This window comes from Oryctolagus cuniculus, chromosome 14, assembly GCF_051225735.1.
Source record: "Oryctolagus cuniculus isolate XC-2025 breed Fujian yellow rabbit chromosome 14, ASM5122573v1, whole genome shotgun sequence".
NCBI lineage: Eukaryota > Metazoa > Chordata > Mammalia > Lagomorpha > Leporidae > Oryctolagus > Oryctolagus cuniculus.
This window is the reverse complement of record NC_142880.1, coordinates 19,572,783-19,597,274: the sequence shown is the minus strand read 5'-3', so window position 1 is coordinate 19,597,274 and position 24,492 is coordinate 19,572,783. Positions and strand designations below refer to the sequence as shown.

Sequence of the window (24,492 nt, the reverse complement as noted above, 5' to 3'; positions counted from 1 at the left end):
TTTTATTTCTGTTTTTTTTTTTTTTTTTCAAGATTTATTTACTTATTTGAAAGTCAAGCCGGCGCCGCGGCTCACTAGGCTAATCCTCCGCCTTGTGGCGCCGGCACAGCGGGTTCTAGTCCCGGTAGGGGCGCCGGATTCTGTCCCGGTTGCCCCTCTTCCAGGCCAGCTCTCCGCTGTGGCCAGGGAGTGCAGTGGAGGATGGCCCAAGTACTTGGACCCTGCACCCCATGGGAGACCAGGATAAGTACCTGGCTCCAGCCATTGGATCAGCGTGGTGCGCAGTGCTGTAGCACGCTGGCCGTGGCGGCCATTGGAGGGTGAACCAACGGCAAAAAGGAAGACCTTTCTCTCTGTCTCTCTCTCACACTGTCCACTCTGCCTGTCAAAAAAAAAAGAAAAAAAGAAAAAAGAAAAAAAGAAAAAAGAAAAGAAAGAAAAAGAAAGAAGGAAAGAAAGAAGGAAAGAAAGAGTTACACAGAGAGAGAAGGAGAGGCAGAGAGAGAGAGAGAGAGAGAGGTCTTCCATCTGCTAGTTCACTCCCAATAGGCCACAATGGCCAGATTTGTGCCGATCCAAAGCAAGGAGCCAGGAGCTTCTTCTGGATCTCCCACATGGGTGCAGGGGCCCAAGCATTTGGTCCATCTTCCACTGTTTTCCCAGGCCATAGCAGAGAGCTGGATTGGAAGTGGAGCAGCTGGGACTTGAACCGCTGCCTATATGGGCTGCCAGTACTGCAGGTGGCAGTTTTACCTGCTATGCCATAACGCCAGCCCCACATTTCTTTAATGTCTTTATTGATGTTTGCAAAAATTCAATAAGATAATCATTAGGCATTACTATACATTTTTGTAAACAATCAGGGCTCTAAAAATTAGGAAGACTTTCATTTAGGAAAAAAAAGTTAGAGAAAACAATGGGAAACAACATTAATGTCCCAAAACTAGATGCTGATTTAAAAATTCTCATGGGGCCTCCATACAATTATTAATATATTATGGAAAAATGTGCAATGACATTCAACTTTTATGGCATACTGTGGTGAAATTGGATTAAAATATCCATAACACATTATTTTGCTAAGACATTATAAACACATACATACAGTATATATGCTAATATATACACCCACATACTCTGCCACATAAAGACGTGTTGATGTCGTTAGTAGTTTTGTCCTGGTGAGAGAATTATAGACAGTTTTTAATTTAATCTGATTTTTTAAACCTGGAGTTGTAAAATAAGTATAATACTTTGATACTAAGGGAAAAGCTTAACCAAATGAAGAAAAACTCATTGCTCTCAGGGCACTATTTTGTACAAGCTAGGAAACTGGAACCGAGTCTCACCTCAACCCCTGATGAAGTTGTACCACTTGCAGCATGGAAGTCACAAACCACGTAGGCTGCAAGTCACCTACTTGTTTTTACAGTAGCTTTCAAGTGATCTTCCAAGAGGCCTTCCTGAAGTTCATGTCTTCATCTACAGGAAGGGAAATGAATCAGGGCTTGAACAGTGGAATATTTCGTAACCACACGTGTGACTTGCGGTGAGCATTAGGGGGAAGCCTGGCTCTCTCATGGTCTCTCCATGTCCTCCCCAATCAGTGGCTTCTCATATATCCTGTGGCTCCCTTAGCTCTATTTCTTTATGCCTGGACCTTCTCAGGGACACAATGCAAGTTGTAAATCTCGCTCTCGGAAAGCATAAAAACGCTTTAGAAATATCTCCTTTCTTAAAATGCAGTAACCACCTTTGCTTTAGGCTGTGCACCATGTCAAGATGGGGGCTGCAAATCTCTAAGGAGTTAGTCGCAGTTGGCATCTTCAATACTGAACAGAATGAGTTTCTCACTCTGGAACTGGCTGAAGATAGCTGCTCTGGAGTTGAGGCCGAGTTACACCCACCAGGAGAGAAATCGTTATCTTAGCCACCAGGACCCAGAACATCCTTGGTGAGAAAGGGGTGGTGAATCCCGGAATGGACGGCTGTTTGTTGAGCTTTATGCTGGAAAAACATCCATAAGAGGCCTGTGCACCATTGCCCAGGCAGAATCTCTGTGTCTTAAACTCCTAGGGGGGCTTGCTGACCGGGGGACTGCCATGGGTCATCACAGAGAGAGGAGCCAAGGGCTGTGAGATTGCGGTGTCTGGGAAACTCTGAGGACAGAGGGCTAAATCCATGGAGCTTATGGGTGGCCTGAAAATCCATGGTGGGGACCCAGTTACCTACAGTGTTAGCACCGCCGTGTGTCATTTGCTGCTCAGACAGGGCAGCAAAGTGAAGGTTGTGGTGCCTGGGACCCGAGTGGGAAGACTGGCCCTAAGGAGCCCCTTCCTGACAACATGCACAATGTAGAAGTCAAAGATGAGATGCTGCCCACCACCCCATCCCGAAACAGAAGCCGGGAAGCCAGAGCTGCCAGCCAGGTTCCAGCCAGTCTCTATGGCACAACAGGGCCTCCTAGGGCAGCAATATTGAGTTTGGATGTTGCCTTGTCAAGAGATTACTAAAATCTTGTACAAAGACAATGTAATAAGCAAAATAATGCAGCCCTGGAATAAATTCAAATTCTAGGAATAAATTCAAGTTCTAGGCTTCTAAGCTAAAATACCCCTGTCCCTTTGTTGTGGATTGTGTTGCGGATTGTGCCATCATAAACCTGCATGGCAGGGTGAAACAGGGAGCAAAGCCGTGCTAGCAGCTTCCTGCTCCCTTCTGGTCCTCTTGCTGTGTGGAAGTGAGGTAGGTGTCACCTCACAGGTGAGAAGGCAAGGCTCGCAGCGTGCTTGAGATCACATGGCTGGTGCACGGCAGGCCACGACGTGGACGAGACCGCGTGACTCCAGCGACGCTGCGCATTCTTTCACCTGCTGCACGACAGCTTGAGTCATCGTCTTATTTTATCTCTCGCTTCATTGATTCAGCAGTGAAAAGCAGTCCAGTCAAGAAGGTCATTAGTAATTTAAGCTTCTGCCCATCTAGTGAGGAAGCCCAAGTTTCCAGCCTGCAGTCTGCTCAGCTACGTCCGTCACATGCACTTGGTAACGGTGAATCCTACCTTCATGTGCTCTGAGTAGCTTGTCCCAGGGATGTTCTTACAGCAGTATTACGCCCCTTCTTCTGAACAGATACAGAACCAGTGTGATGCAAATACCACTTTCTTCCAGTCCACCAGAATTCTTAGACCAGCTCTTCCCCTGCTCTCTTTCAACAAGTTGGGTGGCTCTGATGAGGGATGGCTCTGACCATGGCTCTTGAGCATAGTCTATCCATTGGTTACGATTACAGTTTTCTTTGGTGAGAGAAGCTAATTTGCAGTGAGACCGTAAACCACCTGGTCTACTTCAGTGACAAACGTCCTAAGAAATTTCACAGAATGTAATTCTACAGAATTCTATTTAAAACTCCATGTCTAAGGTCCAATAAAGCGGAAGACACTGACCAGATACTCTAAGAAAAGTGGATATATAATTAAGGCTGTGATGTTTGACTCTAGCCAGTAAATTAAGTTTGCCTGACCTCAAATCTCTTTTCTTAGAAATCAGATTCATCCAGAGTTCTGCAAATACATGCTCCCAAGAGAGGGGGAGCATTTTACAGTGAGGGTCAGCAGGGTAGGGTAAGATTGTGGTCTTTGGCCCATTCTCTGCAGCAACACACTTAATCATGTGTGTGGAGGGAGACAGAAGGCAGGGAGGCTGTGCAACTGTGGGAACAAGAGAGCTGGGCTGCTGGGAAGCTGGTGGCCCTAGACACAAGCATGGAGAGCATCTAGCCCATGGGCCATAGAAAGCCAGCGAAATAATTTGGTCTAGTTCTGCCAAGACTACCATAGGCATATGGTATATAGTCATATAGCAGGCTAATTTTCAAGTTGATAATTTTATTTTTTTATTTTTTTTTTGACAGGCAGAGTTAGACAGTGAGACAGAGAGACAGAGTGAAAGGTCCTTCTTCCGTTGGTTCACCCCCCAAATGGCTGCTACGGCCAGCGCGCAGCGCCAATCCGAAGCCAGGAGCCAGGTGCTTCCTCCTGGTCTCCCATGGGGGTGCAAGGCCCAAGCACTTGGGCCATCCTCCACTGAAGTTGATAATTTTATAAAGCCCATGAATGATGTTACAAATATACAAGTGGTCCTTGGCAGAAGAAATGGTCCCATCCCTGCTAGAGGAAAGCACAGTCCAGGCAGGCTGAGTTTTGTTCAGAAACCTGGAGTGATCCATGTAGATCAGCATGGTCTTAAATAGAAGTGCATGGGCTATTAGTCTAGGTTCTTCCAGGATGGTGAGGTCAGCTCCAAGTATAAATCACTTGTTGTTGGACCAGGATTTAACTATTTTCTCAGGGACAGTGGGACTTGACTTGCGGAAGAAGTGTCGTGAGCAGGTGTGTGTTCCCTTAAGGGATGAAAGGGACAAAGAAGCGTCCAAAAGATGTGCTGCCTCCACTAGTGCTTAGGTGGTCTCCTTGAGTCCTATAAATCTTTTTTTATTTTCCAAGACTTTATTTATTTATTTGAAAGGCAGAGTTACAGAGAGAGAGGAAAAGACAGATCTTACATTTGCTGGTTCACTCCCCAAATGACCCCATCGGCCAGGGCTGTGCCATGCTGAAACCTGGACCCACGAACTCCATCCCGGTCTCCCACGTGGGAAGGAGGTACCCATGTACTTGGACCATCAACTGCTTTCCCAGGCACATTAGCAGGGAACTGGATCAAAAATGGAGCAGCCAGGACTGGAACTGGCATTCATATGGGATGCCAGCCTCATGGGTGGCGGCTTGACCTGCTACTCCACAATATCAGCCCCGAGTCCTATATTCTTTTTTTAAAAAAAAAGATTTATTTATTTGAAAAGCAGAGTTACATAGAGAGACAAAGAGGGAGAGACACAGAGAAAGAGAGATCTTCCATCTGCTGGTTTACTCTCCAAATGGCCACAATGGCCAGGGCTGGGCCATTCCAAAGCCAGGAGCCAGAAGCTTCATCTGGGTCACCCACATGGGTACATGAGCCCAAGAAGTTTGTCCATCTTCTGCTGCTTTCCTGGGTGCATTAGCAGGGAGCTGGATCAGAAATGGAGCAGCCGGGACTCGAACCAACACCTATATGAGATGCTGTCATTGCAGCAAGTCCTGTATTCTTAACAAATTGGGAACAGGTTACGTGTTGCTTCTTCCCACCAGTCCATAACCCTTCTTTAATGTTGCCACAGTTATCCAGAGAGTGTGACTGTAGCATACTTTAGTTCTAGCCATGTGAGTAGAAAGTTAAAATGGTTCTTGCTGAGAGCTGCTCCAGGCCACTGAGGCAATACAGAGATGCAAGGATTGTATACAGTGTTTTCAAAGTGTTCTCTTAGTTTTCTTCCTTCCTTCCTTCCTTCCTTCCTTCCTTCCTTCCTTCCTTCCTTCCTTTTCCGTCCTTCCGTCCTTCCGTCCTTCCGTCCTTCCGTCCTTCCTTCTTTCCTTCTTTCCTTCCTTCCATCCATCCAATTTACTTGAGAGGCAGAGTTATAGAGAAAGAGTCAGAGAGACAGAGAGAAAGCTCTTCCATCTACTGGTTCACTCCCCAAATGGCTGCAGCAGTCTGAGCTGGGCCCAACCAAAGCCAGGAACTTCTTCCAGGTCTCCCAAGCAGGTGCAGGGACCCAGGCACTTGGGCCATCCTCCACTGCTTTCCCAGGCCATAGCAGAGATCTGGATCAGAAGAGGAGAAGCTAGGACATGAACTGGCACCCATAAGGGGTTCTGGTGCTGCATGTGGATGCTTACCATATTAAACCACAGCACCGGCCCCTCTCTTAGTTTTCTTAAACATGAGAGTTACTGGAGGCTTCCAAAGCTAGAAATGTTAAATCCTAATAATGACCATGACAATTTACATTTGAATCACAATTTTAATTAAAAGACCTGACTAACCGTATTTTTGCTTCATCTCCTGTGATTAGCCATATGAAAAATTATATTAATAAAAAACTTCCAGGAAAAGGGCTGACATGATAAATTGTCCTCTCTTAAACGCACAAGCTGTGGAGCAGAAGACAGGCGTGCAGGCGGCAGATCATCACCGCTCAGAAACAAGGGGGTGAATTAAGTTGCTGGCTGTTCGATCATGGGAAAACGGTGCCACTGGGAGGGTGCCCGCTTTTGTCCTGGGTCTGTGTGCCACAGTTACAGAGCAAATGTGTTTCCCAGCATTTAACGGAAATCTGGGGCACTGCGGTGTCTGGATCACGCTCACTGCCCTCCTGCCTCCGCAGAGGCCATCCCTGTGCAGGGCAGAGAGGAAAACGGGCACAGGGCCTCTTGCCTGCTGCTGCTGCTGCTGGCTCCACCACCTTCTGTGGCCCTCCCCCTTCGCGGCTCTGCCGAGAGAGCCTCTATTTTTGTCCTACTTTCCAAGTGGTGATGGGGAAATAGCTCACATGTTGTGCAGCAGCCCAAGCGGCAAGCAGATCATTAGCAAGGAAGCATCCAATGGGGCTCAGGTCCACAGTATCTTTCTGTGCTGGGAGCCCAAGATGCAGGCCCAAAGGTCTCTTTCAATTAAAAACGTGTGTAGACATTGTGCATAGTTAGGAACTTACTGTGGGACTTAGAAGAGGGTAGGTGGTTTCTAAGTTCCATCACAGAATCTCCTGGGGGTAGAGTCTGACGGCGTCTCCTGGGTCCTTTGTTACTGCACACACGGGGTTCCTGGAACAGCAGCAGCAGTGGCCAGCAGCTTCCAAGAGCCTGTCAGAAAGGCAGAATTCTGTGCTTCACCCCAAGACCTATGGAATCATTGCCAGAATTTTAACAAGATCTTTACACAATTCATCTAAACGTTACATTTGATAAGTGCTGTTCTGGGTGATTCCGAATTTCATCCCTGGACAAGACACATGGATTTATTTTATTTTTATCTTTTTAAAATATTTATTTATTTGAAAGGCAGAGTAACAGAGAGAGAGAGAGAGAGAGAAATAAAGAGAGACGGATCTTCCATTTGCTGGTTCACCTGCTTAATGGCCACAACAGCCAGGGTTGAGCCAGGCCAAAGCCAGGAGTCTGGAATTCCATCCTGGTCTCCCATGTGGGTGGCAGGGGCCCAAACACCTGGGTTATTTTCTGCTGCTTTCCCAGGTACATTAGCAGAGAGCCGGATCAGAAGTGGAGCAGCCAGGACTCAGACCAGTGCTCCTATGGGATGCCAGCACTGCAGGTGGCAGCTTAACCTGCCACAATGCCAGCCTCAGTAACGTGGATTTAAAAGAACATTTCCATATGAACACAAAAACTGTATAAAGCACTTTACTTGGGGGGAGAAAGGTTTTGTATGTAACAATGCTCCCATACAGAGTGACGCTAAAGTCTGGAAGGATTGGGATAATGATATCAGATGTAGATGAATAAAAACAAGTGGATGCTTACATCCTGTGAGCAAAGGAAATAATAAAAGGAAAAAAATCTCATAAAGCCTGAGGCTGCAGTTGGAAATGATTCCTCAAAGCTGCAAGTGGCAGTACCTTTGGCATGTTGGATAGTCCCATGTGTCTGCTCTCTTATCCTGATTGAAAAATTGGCTTTGAGCAACGATTCATCAAAGCAAGGCAAAACCAGCTGTGCCTGGGTTGGCTCCCTATCCATCAATGGGATTATTCTGTGAAAAGACCTGGTCCCACCAAATGGAAAGTGAAACCAGGAAGAGAAATAAATTTGTACCTTCAGCAAACAGCTTACCAAAACTGGAGATGCTTTATTTGACATCTCAAAGCAGAATCTTTGTCAATCCTGGCTCTGCCTTTGACTAAAAGGAGAGTAAAAGCTTCAGTGACTGCCAGTGATGAGTGATGCCTTGTGCTGGGCACTCCAGTTACATTATTTCCTTGGCGCTTATGTCAGACAGGGATGTTGAGGCTCAGAGAATTCAGTGACTTTACCAGGAAGTGGGGAAAGTGGCTAGGGGGAACCACCCTTCCACGGAGGTGGAAGGGTCGGTAGCCAACCCGGGAAGAACCAGCAGCAAACCCGGGGAGGGCCGAGCAGACAAAAGAACAGCGCAGGGTCCTGTGTCGTTCCTCCACGAAGACAGGGAGCAACATCTGGGCTTTCCTATTCCTGAACTGCTGGCTAAGGGTCTCCACGAGGGACCCAAGCTCCCAGAGAGCCCTCCCTGTGAGCCAGCAAAGCAGCTCCAATCTTCAGACAGGACAGGTAGACAGAGACTCCAACAAACCTCTATACCTAGTCACCTCCTGACATTGCATAATCACAAATTTAATCTTTGGGATTTGGGTTTCAATTTAGAAGCAAATCTGGGAGCCGGAGTGGAGAACAGGAAATCTCAAGTGTCAGGAAAAGGGGGAGTGGGCCAGGAGAGAATAAAAGGGAGCTGTCAGAATAATTTGACCCCAGCTTTCTTAATTTTTTGCTGCAGATTCAGAAACTGAAGCTAGAAATGTGACTGGGTCACCTGGAACCTTGCGTGTTTATTTGTTTGATTTGGTAGCAGGAACAGAAAATATAAAGGAATTCCAAGTGCCTGGAACAATTTTCACAAATGGGAAATTTTGGTTGTATTAAGTCTACACTGGAAGAGCAGAACATTGGACCTTTTCATTGCTATTACATGATGAATTTTAGCTTCATATGCAAAGTAATGACCTCCTGCTAGCCAAAAGAACTATTGTCAAGTGAGTTAGCTGTATATTTTAAATGCAGGTGTGTGTGTGTGTGTGTGTGTGTGTGTCTGTATAGAAAGAGTTGCAGGATTTAATTGGCATTGTGCTGTACATAGCATTATATGTCAGACCTGCTTGGAGACAGGATGAACAGAGCTGATGAATCAGTCATAAGAAGAGTCAGAAATAGCCTACAATTAATAATAGAAGCTATACTGGAAAGTTCTCTAGCTCTTACTCCAAATATCTCCCTCTTAAGCCTCCCATCACCCCCAAAACGGTATCCCTAAAATATGTGTCCTTTGGATATAGCCTTCGTCACTTGAAAAAATGAAAAAAGCCATCACTGGTCACATGGCACCTTAGTGGGGAGGTGTCAGTGAGCTTCCTGCCCAATGCTGAGCTGGGCCCTGAGAACTGAGGCTGTAAGTAGGAGAAGTGAACAAGGAGGGGCAGGGAGGACAAGAGCCCGGAGAAGGGCAGAGTCCAAGGGGACTACTGAGGGCTAGGGGTGGGCACTTGGGGCCCCAAGGTGTGGAGGGAAGAGCAGGTGTAGCAAATGCTGCAAGTCGCCCACCCCATCTCCATTCCCCTCCTCCAATACCAGTGGAATCTTGACTTTGTCAGGAAGACAAGGTGCCCACGTCAAAGGAGGTTCATCAGGCTCCCAGCAACTTGGTGGGGCCTCGTTGAAGTCTCTGAGTGGGAGAACTTTGGAGTCAGGCTCAGATGGAATGTTTCCTTTTTTGCCATTTTTCTTCCTCATTTTCCTGTTCACTCTGTGCCTAGGGCAGTGCCTGGCACACAGCATGTGCTCAATGAATATGAGCTGGCCAAATACATCATATTCCTCAGTTCTTCGGACAGACATATTCCTTGTCCTGCTTCCCAGTTCTGAGTCATGCCATTCCTGGAAATGCTCACTCTCACTTTCTCCCAACCCAAATCTCATTGCCTTATGGTCCCAGCTCAAGACTCACCTTTGAGTAGCCATCCGTCTATCATCTGTCTCTGCATCAACCATGCTTTCTTCTAGCACCCATGAGCATGTCTGTTTTATCACAGTTACCTCCTGGCCTCCTCTTAGCTGTTCTTCCTCCAGCTGTTCATGCCTCTGTGTTCTGTCTTCCCATCTCTACTTTGGTTTCTGTGAGGAAGGGTACAACTCCTTCTTTTTCCAAACTACCTGCAGTTAATTGGATTTCTCATGAATGATTGCTGAAGCATGCTCCTAGCAAAGAGGTGTAGCCCACAAGGAAAGTATCAGGAGAGACTGCAAACAACCCAAGCAAGGTCTCACTTTTTTTTTCATCACCAAGGAGTTTGCATGTGATTTAATGACCCCCTTTGAAGCCATCAGCTAACTTGACCTGGAGATCAATAGCTACATGGTATCACAGGTCAGCAGTAAGTTTCTCTGGAAGTAACAACGCACTTTGTTGATGAGCAAGATAACTCAGACGTTCAATTATTACCCCTGGCTTCCAGTATCTCAAATCTTCCCCCAGCTGAAGGGTAGCATTCATGATTTAAAGCTCTCTGCTGTGCAAAATAATAAATGGAGTGGCATCTTGGGTCAGGACCTCAATCTTCTCTGATGCAACAAAGTTAAAGAGGTAAGACTTGGGAGATAGCAAAAAAAAAAAAAAAAGTCATAGTGGATGGCCATGGCCATGGTAGGGTCTTAGCTCCTGCTAAGGAAATGGTTCTCCACTGGTGACTACTGGGCAATAGCAGGGTCTTCATCAAACTGATAACTAGATGTCATTGAGAAGGGGGACAAATGTGTATTTTGTGCAGCATAACTGCAAAAGAATAAAATACTGTATAAACACTAAATACTAGTTTTCTGTGTGAACAACCCTTGCAAAAGAATGGAGCACTCAATGTGTTCTCTGGAGGACAAATTCATATTCAGGCTAAATCTCATAGTTCTCCATAGCTGTGTGTTTGCCCACCAAGTCTTCGTCTCCAGAACGGGTAAGGATTTTCAGGGTCAGCGTGTACAAGTCCTTACGGTCCAGAAGAAGAAATTCAGGGTGAGGGACTTTCCCAAATTCACACGGAAGTTTGAAGCAGAAGTAAGACTAAAAGATGGTTCTTTGACCCTCAACTGTACATAGCTTAACAAGACAGTGCCACCTCTACTGCCTGTCCCCAGAGCCTTGTCTCGGATATCAAAACCCTCTCCTTACAGAAGTTTTGCAGCCTTCAGGTTAGATCTTTTTTCTCCATGGCACATTCTGATTGGAAGACAAACCCAAGAAAAATGTTGCTGTGTTACCTTAATTCATGCCTTTGGGGATCTGAGTGCAGGGGGATTTGTTTTCACTTTCACTTTCTGTTAACATTCAGAACTTGGTTTGTCCCTTCCCTATGAGGGCATTAGCTGATTCATTACCACATAGGTATGAACAGGCTTAGGACAAAAGCTTTATCCCCAGGAGCACAGGCAACTTCCTCTAGGACACACAAAGAAGTGGCTTCGGTGGGTGTGGAAGGTAACCATGATGCAGGCCTCTGGGCCCCTGCAGCTCCTGTCCTTTTACCAGCTCTGTCCCCACCACCCAGTGTAAAGCATCAGGACCCTGTTCTTGGGTTGTGGTGCCAAGTTCTTTTAAGATGACCTTCAATTCCTCACATTGCTGTGTCCTGAGTGCCAGAAAATCTGACCTCCGTCTGACCGCCCCTTCCTTCCCCACCCCAAGGGTAACTCCAAGGTTGCTAATGACCTCCAGGTCAGCTTCTGTGGTCTTTATCAGAGGTGAGTAACCTTGGCTTGTCCGAATCTGTAGCTTCCCGCCTCCTGCACACCCCGGGACCTGGACCATATCTCACCTTCAACTCTTTGATCTCCCTTTGCCAGGCTGTGAAGGGTTCTCCCTCCTCCCTACCCTGAACATGGAGGAACCCTGTGGCCTTGGCTCTGCTCTCTTTATCCTTTTCCTTGGCACACTTAACTTTGTTATGAGGTGTAGCGCGTGTCTGCACACAGTCCAGCCTTCTCCTCCTCTGATCTCTCCCTTAAGGAGAAGGTCTGTCCGGCTTGAAGATGAGTGTGGAGAGAAAGGCCTTGGTGTTTGCCCACTGATTGATATTCAGGGTCAGTGTGTGCAAGTCCTTAGGGTCCAGATGAAGAAACTTAGGGTGAGGGACTTTCCCAAGTTCACACAGATGTTCCCCAGCAGGCTAGGGGTCTGCCATGTGGGTGCTCTGCTATGTCAACTTCCTCTCTCTGTACAACAATGACCTTTCTGGCCATCTACATAATAGCACACCCTACTTTCCTTACTTTAAGATCCTTGTCATGAATCCTACCTTATACGATATTAATTTGCCTACTTTCAAGAAAAATTGCATGTATGTGTATGTATATCATATTTAGATATGAAGTGAATATGGCAAAATGTTAAAAATTGTTAAATCTAAAAATGAATGATTTTGATCAAATGCCTCAGTGATTATGAACTAAGAAAAAAACTAAGGAGCAGCACAGTGGAGGGAAAAATATAATCCAACTTGTTGTCCATAAGAGACTCACTTCAGATCAATGACACAAAAAAGGCGAATAGGAAAGGAGGTGTAAAGATACTCAATGCAAGTAAAAAGCAAAAGAAATGAGGGGTAGCCATACTAATGTTAGAAAAAAATAGGCTTAAATCAAGAGTTTATAAGATACAAAAAAAGACATTATGCAATTAATACAAAGTTAAATATGCCAAGAAGGTAAAATATTTCTAAATTTTACCTAATAACATACCATCAAAATCTATGAAGCAAAATACGACACAACTGAAGGGAGAATTGAACAGTTCTACTTGAGTACTTGGAGACTTCCATATCCCCACTCTCCATAATGGACAGAACTATCAGACAGAAGAGAAGGAAGGAACTAGAACGGAGTACTCAAACCACACAAGACACCAGCTCAATCCACTACCCACGTGCAGGACATCTTACCCCCAACCACAGAATGCAGATTCCTCTCTCCTGTAGAGACCACATGTTAGACCAAAAGTCCATTCTCTGGAAATGCACATCGTTCAAAGTATCTTCTGTGACCACAATGGGAGGAAGTGGGAAACAACCACAGAAGGAAAACTGAAAACTTCACAAACTGGTGGAAACTTCATGATATTCTCTCTCTCTTTCTAAGATTTATATTTTTTATTTGAAAGACACAGAGAGAAATGTAGAGACAGAGAGAGAGCTCTTCTATCAGCTGGTTCCCCACCCTCCATGGCCACAACAGCCAGAGCTGAGCCAATCTGAAGCCAGGAGCCAGGAGTTTCTTCTGGGTCTCCCACATGGATGCAAGGGCTCATGGCCTTGGCCCAAGGACTTGGCCTCTGCTGCTTTCCCAGGCACATTAGCAGGGAGCTGGATCAGAAGTGGAGCAGCCGGGACACAAACCGACTCCCATATGGGATGCTGGTGCTGCAGGCTGGGCTTTAACCTGCTGCACCATAGTGCACGATATACTCTTAAAGAAACGAGGTCAAAGGAGAAATCACAGGCATAGTTAGAAAATACTTATTTAGGGCAGGTAACTGACAGAGCAGCTAAGATGCCAGGTGAGCCGCCCACATTCCGTATCAGAGTTCCTGGGTTGATTCCCTGTTCCAGCTCCCAATTCCAGCTTATCACCAGTGTGGACTCTGGGGTGCAACAGGTGATGGCTCAAGTTGTTGAGATCCTGCCATACAGGTGAGAGACCTCTACTGGGTCTCTGGCTCCTGACTGTGGCCCCAGCCGAGTCCTGACCCAGCAATGGTTGTGTGACCATTTGGAGAATGAACCAGCAGATGGCAACTCATTCTCTTTCAGCCAGTCTTGATCTGTGTCCCTGCCTTTCAGATAAATAAATCAGGATTGTAAAAAAATAAAATACTTAGAGGTGACAGGAAAAAGCAACACAACATAGCAAAAGTTAGCAAATGGAGGAAAGCAACACTAAGAGGAAATTTGTGGCTATAGATGCTTATGTGAAAAAAGAAGCAAACCATGAAATCAGCAGGCTAAGTTTACAACTCAAGAAATTAGAAAAACAGGAACACAGTAAAGCTAAATCAAACAGAAGAAAGAAACAAAGATTAGAGCACAGGTTTATAAAATAGAGAAAATCAACTGACCCAAATGCTGTTCTTCACAAGAGATGGGCAAAGTTGTCCTTCTGCTACCCATATTGACTAATGGGGAAAAAAAGAATCAAAGTCAGAGTGAAAATGGGGATTGACATAGTGTAACTAGGCAGTTAGGTAAAGTTTAGGCAAGCTCAAACTCTTGTACCCCTGCAATATAACCCTATATCTTTAACTGTTGGTTCGATATGCCCGCCCACCTTCCCAGAATGCACCGGTTACTTCTCTAGGGTGCATGCTAAGACCTCACCCCATTTGTACATCTGATCAAGGTACCACTCCTTCCTTATAAAAGAGCTGGATGCTGGGAGAGAGCTCTTGCCAACTGCTGTCAGATGGACCGTGGTTTCTCTGCCATGGACCCTCTCAGAGGCACTGTTCTCACTTTCTTGGTGTCCGCCATAGGCTGATCCTGGACAGACCTCTCTTCTGTGGCCTACAGGTGCCATTCTCATTGTCTCTCTCATTTATGGGCAACTCTTTGGCCAACTCGCATAGGGCTGCCCATACTCGTGTGTGGAGATCAAGCTGGGAGCTGGGGTGTTTGCATTTCTGTTTGGCATATGACTAACCCAAGGCTCAGGGACAGTACTCATTTATCCTGGACTCTGATTCCACATCCTCCAAACACTGCATTCAGGTCACGGTACAGTCACCTTACTGTGTAACAGTTCTCAAAACGTATTCCAGCTGTCTCTCTGAGCAAAATCTCCTTATCTACCCTACCCCAGACACCTGGTAACCACCATTCTACTGTGCCTCTAGGAGTTCAACTTTTTAGGATTCTACATGTATGTGAGACTATGTGCTATTTGTCTTTCTGAGGCACACAATATGGGGGTTAAGTGGATTTTATCAACCAACATTGTATACCTTTATCAAAGCCACATTGTACTCTACAAATATATAGATTATGATTTGCCAATTAAATGCAATATCAGGAGGCAATTGGTGCAGCAGTTGTCACCAGTTGGGACACCATCATCCCATATCGACACCTGGATTAAGTCCCAGCTTCTTTGTTTCTAGTCCTGCTTCCTGCCAGTGGAGGAATGCTAGGCAGAAGATGATGGCTTGTGCACTTGAGTCCCTGCTGCCTACTTAGTAGAACCAGATTCAGTTCTGAGCTCCTGGCTTCTGCCTGGCCCAGCCAGGCATTTGACAAGTGAACCAGAGGATGGGAGATTTCTCTCTCTCTCTTTCAGATAAGATGAAAATAAAGTAATAAAAAGGTTTAAAAGTGGGGGAAAAAATAGGATCCCTACAACTATAAAAGTGGTCTGGGTCCTCATCACTCCTCCATGGCCTTCCAACCCTCTGCCTGGTTTCTCCAGCCCAGTCTCCTGAGTCTGTTATGTTGTAAAAAAGTGCTGCTCTTTAGGCAATTATTTTATGTTTGTATTTTAGTCATTTTGTTTGAAAGGCAGGCAGAGAGAGAAAGATAGAGACCAAGACAGAGAGAAAGAGAGAAGTTTTCCATCCTTTGGTTTATTTATTTATTTATTTTTATTTTTTGACAGGCAGAGTGGACAGTGAGAGAGACAGAGAGAAAGGTCTTCCTTTGCCGTTGGTTCACCCTGCAATGGCCGCTGCGGCCAGTGCGCTGTGGCCGGCGCACCGCGCTGATCCGAAGGCAGGAGCCAGGTGCTTCTCCTGGTCTCCCATGGGGTGTAGGGCCCAAGTACTTGGGCCATCCAACACTGCCCTCCTGGGCCACAGCAGAGAGCTGGCCTGGAAGAGGGGCAACCGGGACAGAATCCGGCGCCCTGACTGGGACTAGAACCCGGTGTGCCGGCGCCGCAAGGCGGAGGATTAGCCTAGTGAGCCGCGGCGTCGGCCCCATCCTTGGGTTTACTACTCAAATGCCTGCAACAGCCAGGCCAAAGCCAGGAACCGGAAACGCCATCCAGGTCTCCCAACATGAGTGGCGGGGACTCAAGTGCTGGAGCCATCACGGCTACCTCCCAGGATGCACAGGGGCAGGCAGCCGGATTGGCAGTGGAGTAGCCAGGACAGGCGCCCAGCTACACAGACAGAGGATGTGGTCATCCTAAACTGCAGCCTGACAGCTGCACCAAAGGCAATCGCTGTGTGATAAATGACCCCAGGTGGCCACATCTCTCTGAATTCCTGTGGGCGCTGTGCAACATTTACCCCGGCTCCTCCACGATTTCCAAACTTTCTTTGCCTTTCACTGTTACCTTCAGTGCTCCTCAAGCTGCCGGAAGCTCCTTGCTCCCAGTGCGCTGCCGGCCGAGCGAGGAGCCGCTGGAGCCCGGCATGGCGGACCCATCACCGGAGGCCCTCGGGCGCCTTCAACGTGACTCCCTCAGGCAGCCTGTGCTGCAGATGGGGAGGTTTCCGATCGATCGCAGAGATGATGAATGGCCTCCTGGCCAGCGAGACGCTGCTGGGGCTCCGCCCCTCCTTGCTAATGGCTGTTGGATTTCCTCCCCTGCACGTAGGCACAGCCTGGTCTCTGTCAGTGCTCCGTGGGTGCTGTCACTCTCCACGCCCAGCCAGCTCTGTTTCAGAAACGGCTTCCTTCGCTCTGCCTTCTATTTCTTTTCTGAAGATCTCCTAACAAGCGGTTAAACGTGCTTCACAGGATTATGGAATATGCCACTGTTCTTTCTCAGATAAAATCGACGCAGAGTCCATAGTACTTCAAAGCGTTCATGGAAACTGAAATTAAAAGATCAAGTTTATTTTGGTGCAGAAAAAATGTGAAAGCCATGCATATTCATATGGTTTAAATATTTTTTTTTAAATTTAAACAGGAGTTGACAGTTTCTGTTAATGCAAAGATCCAGGGCCTTACGCAAAGGATGAGCAGCAGGGTGAGCTGCCACCTGGTAAATACTCTCTGTAGCTGCTTTCAAACTCATGCAATTTCAGCAGAGTGTTAAAGCAGCCCAAGCCCAGGATTTTAAATCAGCAAATGACAGGGAGAGGATTTTTCAAAAGCTGACATCTTGAGCATTTCCTAGAAATGAAAACAGAAGAATGCAGCAGTAAACATCTTGTACTGGAGGCAGGAGTTGTTCAGCAGGTTAAGCCACCGCTTGGATACCTGCACATCACAGTGCTGCTTCCAGTCCCGGCTGCTCTGCTTCTGATTCAGCTCTGTTGCACCTGGGAAGCCGTCAACAACGGTTCAAGTCCCTGCCACCCACCTGGGAGACCCAATAGATGGAGTTCTGGCTCCTGGCTTCAGCCTGTTGGTGCCCCGGCTGTTTTGATCATCTGGGGAGTGAACCAGCAGGTGGAAGATCTCTGTCACTCTGCCTTTCAAATAAATAAATACATAAATAAATCTTTTTAAAAAGATTTTTATTTATTTGAGAGGCAGAGTAACAAAGAGGGAGAGAGAAAAAGAGAACTTCCATCTGTTGGTTCACTCCCCAAATGGCTGCAACAGCTGAAGTTGGACTGATCTGAAGCCAGGAGCTTCTTCCAGGTCTCCCATGCAGGTGCAGGGGCCCAAGGACTTGGACCATCTTCTACTGCTTTCCCAGGCCGTAGAAGAGAGCTGGCTCAGAAGGGAGGAGCAGCTGGGACGTGAACCCGTGCCTATATGGGATGCCAGCACCATAGGTGGAGGCTTGCCTACTATGCCACAGCATCAGCTCATTAAATAAATCTTTAAACAAATCTTACATCATTGGGGCTGGTGCTGTGGTATAGGGATAACGCCACCGCCTGCAGTGCTGGCATTCATATGGGCACCTGTTCAAGTCTCAGCTCCTCCACTTCAGATCCAGCTCTCTGCTATGGCCTGGGAAAGCAGTAGAAGGCGGCCCAAGATCTTGGGCCCCTGCACCCACGTGGGAGACCTGGAAGAAGCTCCTGGCTTCAGATCAGTGCAGCTCTGGCTGTTGCGGCCAACTGGGGAGTGAACCAGCGGATGGAAGACCTCTCTCTCTCCCTGCCTCTCCTTCTCTCTCTGTGTAACTCTGACTTTCAAATAAATAAATAAATCTTTAAAAAAAAGAATCTTACATCATTAAAGTAGAACAGAATATTAACCTTGATATCAGACAATTTTACTATAGTATGTTTAAAATTTTTATTTAGCAGCCAAATGAAAATTTCTGGTATCTCTATAATTTCCCATTTATGAATTATCAAGATGACTGATGGTACATTTTAAAAAAGATTAAAAAATATTTATTTACTTTTTTACCTGCTTATTTATTTGAAAGGCAGAGTGGCAGAGAGAAAGAGAGAGAGAGCGAGAGAGAGAGAGAGTGATCTTCCATTCACTCCCTAAATGACCACCATGGCCAGTGCTGGGCCAGATCAAAGCCAGGAGCCAGGAGCTCCATGCTGGCCTCCCACAGGGGTGGCAGGGGCCCAAATACTTAGTCCAGTTTCTGGTGCCTTCCCAGGCTTATTATTGTCAGGAAGCTGGATTGGAAGAGGAGCAGCCAGGATCCAAATCAGCACTTGAATAGGGTGCCAGCCAGCATCGTAAGCAGGGGCTTAACCTGTAGTACCACATCACCAGCCTCCGATGGTGCTTTTTAAACAAGGAAAATGTTGGCAAAATAAACCAGACTGATTCAGAACTTGTTAAATGCTTTGTTATGAAAGCAAACGTTTATGCTTCCAAGCAGCTGATAAAAATTAACTGATTAAACCAAATCAATATTGTTTTGACTTCCACTACTTAAAGATTAGCTAAAAAAAAAAAAAAAACTATAAGAATTAAATAGTGACTCTGATTTATCTTCTTACTTTGGACAACCAGAAAAAAAAAATGGACACAGTACAGTTTGCAAAACAATGAATTTCAGACAACCAAGATACAGAGATTTCTGAAGAGGCAGAAGTAGCTAAGGCACACTCTGCCATTTCCCCAGCTTCCTGCCTTGAAATCAGGCTGCTTTGCCAGGAGGGGGAACTGAAGCAGAGCCCAGTAGATCCTCTGAGTGCAGGAGATGGAATTGAGAGTGCGGAAGAGCAAGGCAATTAGAATCCATAAGAAGCATACCAAAGGGGAATGGGAGGAGAGGGAGAGGGGGGAGGGTGAGTGAGATGGAGAGAGGCAGGCTTTGGAAACCTGCTGAGGGGTCTCCATGAGTGTGCAGCAGATCAGGGATCACACACACATGTGCAGAAAATACCAGAACCAGAGACTGAATCCCTGAGAAGGATATCTACAGCAAAGCACGGCACTCATGGAGAGACAGAAATGGAGTCTGCCGTCCAGCCCGACTGGAACAGGATGAACCGGCCAATGGGTAGGGCACCTTGGAGGTCGGTCGGGCTTTAGTAGTGGAGAGTAGCTGTAGACAGAGTTCTGCTCCAGTCCTGCCTGACAAATCGCAAATGTAAGGTCCCCAAAGATCAAACTGCTTCCAAGTAACCTTACTGCACCCAGCACACAGCTCAGCATGCACAAAGAAAGGAGTATCCACCTGCCACCTAGGTAAAAAGGTGGCTGATGAGCTGGACAGGTCAGCCTTGTTTCTCACTGCAGCATTGCAGAACATGCACTGTGGGGACCTAAGGACGTGGGAGGTGACTGGGGGATGGTTAATGACGCTGAATTTTGTTTCATTTTAGAGGTTCCTGGGAAGTGGGATGATTCTGTGGTTGGGAAGCTTAATAGGAGGGGAGATGAGACCAAGGCTAAGATTGCAACTGCTAAAGAAGCCGTGATCACTCGCAGGACATGGGGTGTGTGGCCACTTTGGTGGTTTGGCTGGTGCTCCTGTTTGCCCAGGTCCAGATGGGATCATGGAGTTGGCTTGTGTTGGACTTGGCCCATGAGTCTCACGATGCTGACATGACACAAAGTTGTTTATGGTCCACTGGAGGGCCCCGAGGCCTGGCCACTCCTGATGCCAATGGCCACTCTTCTCACTCCCAGCAGGTGCTGGGCTTGTACCCTCTGGGCCCTGGAAGATGTCAGGAGCTTCTTCAGCCGCTCAGCTTGCTTTTCTGCACACACCCCAGGGACATCCCGTCATCCCTGGCGCCACCTCTGGGCTTCTGTCCTCTCTAGAACCTCAGCTCAGATGTCTTTCACTGTCTGGTGAGTCTTTGATGCTTTGAAGGTGCTTCTATGTTTTGTTGGTGTTTAGTTGGAGGCTTGGTCCCATTGCACGGCATGCTGGTACTATGGGACAAAGTGGCCTCCCCTTGTCCCTGTGCCACCTAGGGGATTCCCTAAGCCTCTGTAAAAAGTCTCAAGGGTCTCTCACTTGGGCCCCCAGCCACTGTGGTGAGACGCCTGCTCACTTACAGCAGCTCCACGCGTTGGTGGGCAGACGGCTGGATTGTGTTCACTGCGCTGACACTCCACCTTCCCCAACCAACCCTCCCCCTCTCCTTCAGTTCTGACGTGTGGGGCAGGACCTTCCACCCTATAGAAATTCCAGACCCACATGCTGTCCTCCAATTAATCCGTGAACTAAATAAATGGGGTAGGCTCATGACTGTGCTTTTGAGAGTAGGTTCAAGTTCAATGAGCACCTTTTACCTATGAGGAAGCAGCGGTTCTTTCTCCTCTGGTGTCCTCTCATATGTACCTGTCTTCATACCTTCCTGAAGCCAACACGGGTAGTACAGTATGTAGGGTGATGGTGAGCAGTGATCAGATAGACAAGTCACAGATTACAGCCCCAGGCCACTTGTGTGCACATTAACACTCATCTTTCTTAGTTTTACTGGAATTTACAACATAAGACTGGTCGCCCCATCCTCAGAACAAAGCAACTTTTAGTAGCCCTATTTACAAATTTTAATTCCCATCAATGTCATCTGGTGGCCCAGCAATGAATTCTCTTGAGAAAGAAAGCAAGAGCAGCAGGAGCGTCATCTAGTGGTAATAACTGTAACTGCAGAAAATCATTTGTAGAGCTGACCCTCTTCAAACAGGTTGTGGAAAATAGACTTCAAAGGAAAGTTTATTTTAATGCAAAAAGTATAAAATCCATGCACATGAGAAGTCTTCAAAAAAACTCGTGGAAAATGCCTATTATGAAAAAACAGCATGGCTTTCAATATTTCTTTTGTAGCAAAATAAGCTTATCTTTTAATTTAATTTCTCCATACTTTCTGAAGTATCCTTATATATCCTATGGCAAATCACACGATCCAAAATGCAAAAATATACCTTTTAGATACATTATCATAGGTCTGGGTTGTGCATTGCATTTCTCAAATTCACAACCCAGACCTGTGACAATCAGAAACACAGGTCAACTGGGGTATCTGATATATGAAGTTGAGGTCTGGGGATCTGAACTCACCTGGTTCCATCACTAAACCGACTTGATTGAATAACTATGCTGTTCTGTAGCCTAGGGCAGTGGTTCTCAAAGTGTGGGGCTCCCCACCTCCCAGCATCCCCGGCACCTGAGATGCAAATTCTCAGCTCATTCCACACTGAATTAATCAGAAACTCTGCAGTGGGGCCTAGGAATCTGTATTTTAACAGGCCCTCCAACTGATTTGGATATACACTAAAATGTGAGAATGCTAGTCTAGGTTAGGGACTTAGGGTTTATTATTATTATTAGAGAGGCAGAGACACAGAGACAGAGCTCCTATTGCGGCAAGGACTTTCAAAAGGGAAAGTTAAGGGCCCTCCCAGGACAACAAAAGGGCATTGTACCCTAACCAGTAACTATGCATGCATGTGCAACTTTATAGCAAACTTACAGTGACCCTATAGCCTTAAAGTACCCAATCACAGTGCATGTAACCATATAAGGGAGACAAGGAAACCAAGATAGTACATGAGGAGGCAATTCCCACTTTGCTCTGGGCTCAGTCTTTAGGATGTGAATCCGACTGGGCCTCATGATGGCATGAATATAGCTGCTTCCTGCTAAAAGTCTCAGTGTCTTGTCTTTCTGTTCGAGCACCCGGAAACACTATCCCCCACATGCTGATACTCTCCCCAAATGTCCACAATGACAGGGGAGGTGGGAGAGGGAAACTGGGAGCTGGCAACTTGGTCCAGGTGGGTGGCAGAGACCCAACACCCGAGCCATCACCTGCTGCCTCCCAGGGTACATATTAGCAGGAAGCTGGGACCAGGAGCAGAGCTGGGCTTCAAATCCAGGTGTTAGGATGCAGGATGCAAGCATCTCAAGCTGTATCTTAACTGCTAGGCCAAATGTCCATGCCAGGTAAGGATTTTAAATAGAACTGCCTCTCTGTATGTCGCAGCTCCATTCCTTAATGGCTATATGGGCTTGGGAAAGAAGTGCTTCCCTCCAAGTTTGAAATAAAGTAAAAAAATCCTAGTACAGACCTCACGTGGTTGTTGAGAGAATTAAACGAGGTGGGGTGGTGTTGTGGCACTGACTGTGACAGCAGCATCTCGTATCAGAGCCCTGTTTAAGTCCTGGCTGCTCCACTTCTGATCCAGCTCCCTGCTAGTGCACCTGGGAAAGCAGCAGAAGATGTTTCAAGTGCTTGAGCCCCTGATGTTAATGTGGGAGACTCGGATGGAGGTCCTGGCTTTGGCCTGGCCAAGACCTGGTTGATACGGCCATTTGGGGAGTGAACTAGAGGTCAAAATATATCTTTTCTCTTTCTTTCTTTCTTTTCTTTTCTTTCTTTCTTTTCTTTCTCTCTCTCCCTCCCTCCCTCCCTCTCTCTCTCTCTCTCTCTCTCACACACACACACACACACACTGCTTTTCAAATAAATGAATACATTTATAGGGGAGAAGATTTCATTAATTTATTTGAGAGATAAAATTACAGGCAAGAAGAAAGAGACAGAGAGAAAGGTCTTCCACCCACTGGTTCCCTCTCCAAATGGTCACAACAGCCTGAGCTGGGCAGATCTGAAGCCAGGAGCCAGGAGCTTCTTTTGGGTCAGGGGCCCAAGCACTTGGGCCATCTTCTACCACTTTCTCGGGCCATAAGCAGAGAGCTGGATGGGAAGTGAAGCAGCCAGGACTAGAACTGGTGCCCATATGGGCTGCCGGAACCACAAACAGATGTTTGACCTACTATACCATAGTGCTGGCCCCAAATACATCTTTTAAAAAGAGAGAAAGAGACACGTGTGTGGCCTTGGTCAAAATCCCCCCACAAACGGAGCCTAAGGCTAAGCTGAGGAAGTGGTGCTTTACTGAAGGGTAAAGTACACCGTGTTTTCCAGACGGCTGCTCTGATGTAGAAGCCATCCCACACACTCTCAGTATCGAGGTCTCTACTTCCTGCCCTTGAATCTGCATTGACTTTTGTCTCCACCTTCAATCACCAGCCTCAGAAGTAACATTGCTTCCCACATTGGACATTCCTTCCTTTTTAATTATGTCTATTATTATTACCAGGCACTTGATGCTAACACTTAATCCTATCTATATGTTCACTTGAACACTCATTTACAGCAGACTCATAGAATGACAATTGCTTTAAGTAACACTCTGACCTCAGAATCAGCCCTTGGATGTGGCTGAAAAGCCCATGAGAGCATTTCAGGCATGGAAAGCCAAGACACTGTGGCAAAAAATATCCTACATGGGCCGGCGCCGTGGCTCACAAGGCTAATCCTCCGCCTAGCGGCGCCGGCACACCGGGTTCTAGTCCCGGTCGGGGCGCCGGATTCTGTCCTGGTTGCCCCTCTTCCAGGCCAGCTCTCTGCTGTGGCCAGGGAGTGCAGTGGAGGATGGCCCAAGTGCTTGGGCCCTGCACCCCATGGGAGACCAGGAAAAGCACCTGGCTCCTGGCTCCTGCCATCGGATCAGCGTGGTGCGCCAGCCACAGCGCGCCGGCTGTGGCGGCCATTGGAGGGTGAACCAACGGCAAAGGAAGACCTTTCTCTCTGTCTCTCTCTCTCACTGTCCACTCTGCCTGTCAAAAAATAAAAATAAATAAATAAATAAATAAATATCCTACATGAAGGATCCCTGTGAGTGAGACCCCAGTGGAAAGAAGGAACCATCAAAGAAGGATATACTTTTCTCTGAAGGGAGGAGAGAATTTCCACTTAGCTTATGGCACTGTCTAAACACTGACAGAGTCTGTGGTCATTAAAAGGCTTCCATAGCATTGGCAGCTCATGGCAAGAGCCTCAGGTGATCACTGATGTGTCATAAATAAGAGTGTTAATTGGTAAATCAACAACAGGAGTCACTATGCACTAACTCCCCATGTAGGACCTCTGTCCTTAATGAGTTGTACTATGAAAATTAACGGTAAAACTTGTCTTCAAACAGTACTTTATACATGTGTGTATGTGTGGGTGCAGACTGTTGAAATATTTACTTAGTATAGCGTTGCTCTTCAGTATATAAAGTTAATTAAAAATGAATCTTAATGAAGAATGGGATGGGAGAGGGAGTAGAAGGTGGAACAGGAGTGGGATGGGAGGGTGGGGGGAAGAACCGCTATATTCCTTAAACTATACCTATGAAATTTGTATTCATTAAATAAAAGTGTTAAAAATAAAAAAGAAGTAACATTGCTTTCCACTGCGGGGTCACAGAGTGGGGACGGCTTCCATGCCAGGGGAGTGCAGATTGTACGCATCTCTTCCTAATGCTTGGGTCAGTGACTTCCAGTTGGGAGCCTGAAGTTGGTCACAGGGAGTTTTTTTTTTTTTTATTTTTTTTATTATTATTATTTGACAGGTAGAGTGGACAGTGAGAGAGAGAGAGAGAGAGAAAGGTCTTCCTGTGCCGTTGGTCCACCCTCCAATGGCTGCC

The 24,492-nt window shown here is 46.6% G+C and overlaps 1 protein-coding gene, 1 long non-coding RNA gene and 2 pseudogenes across 5 annotated transcripts in view; 2 read left to right on the top strand and 2 right to left on the bottom strand.

The window, feature by feature from the left end:
• Positions 1-16,392, bottom strand: part of LOC138845142 (uncharacterized) — a 31,749-nt gene extending 15,357 nt beyond the window's left edge. Inside the window, exons 1-2 of the long non-coding RNA XR_011381935.2 lie at positions 16,013-16,392; positions 6,595-6,742 (exon numbers count right to left, since the gene is read on the bottom strand). This is a non-coding gene — a long non-coding RNA (uncharacterized LOC138845142). The remainder of the gene's footprint in view (positions 1-6,594; positions 6,743-16,012) is intronic.
• The window catches only part of ERAP1 (endoplasmic reticulum aminopeptidase 1), a 178,637-nt gene that overhangs the window by 35,112 nt on the left and 119,033 nt on the right, over positions 1-24,492 (top strand). For 2 of the 4 annotated variants that reach the window (XM_089313057.1, XM_089313056.1), the window contains exon 2: positions 19,693-19,854. The exons of 1 other annotated variant lie outside the window; for it this stretch is intronic. In XM_089313057.1, the coding sequence (XP_089169183.1) occupies positions 19,725-19,854 (130 nt within the window). In that variant the 5' untranslated portion in view covers positions 19,693-19,724. Of the gene's footprint in view, positions 1-19,689; positions 19,855-24,492 lie in introns of all 4 variants that reach the window. One more of the 4 variants, XM_089313055.1, reaches the window with a different exon arrangement.
• LOC127492784 (small ribosomal subunit protein uS3 pseudogene) lies at positions 1,475-2,621 on the top strand (annotated as a pseudogene).
• On the bottom strand, positions 9,872-14,214 carry LOC127492809 (endoplasmic reticulum aminopeptidase 2 pseudogene; annotated as a pseudogene).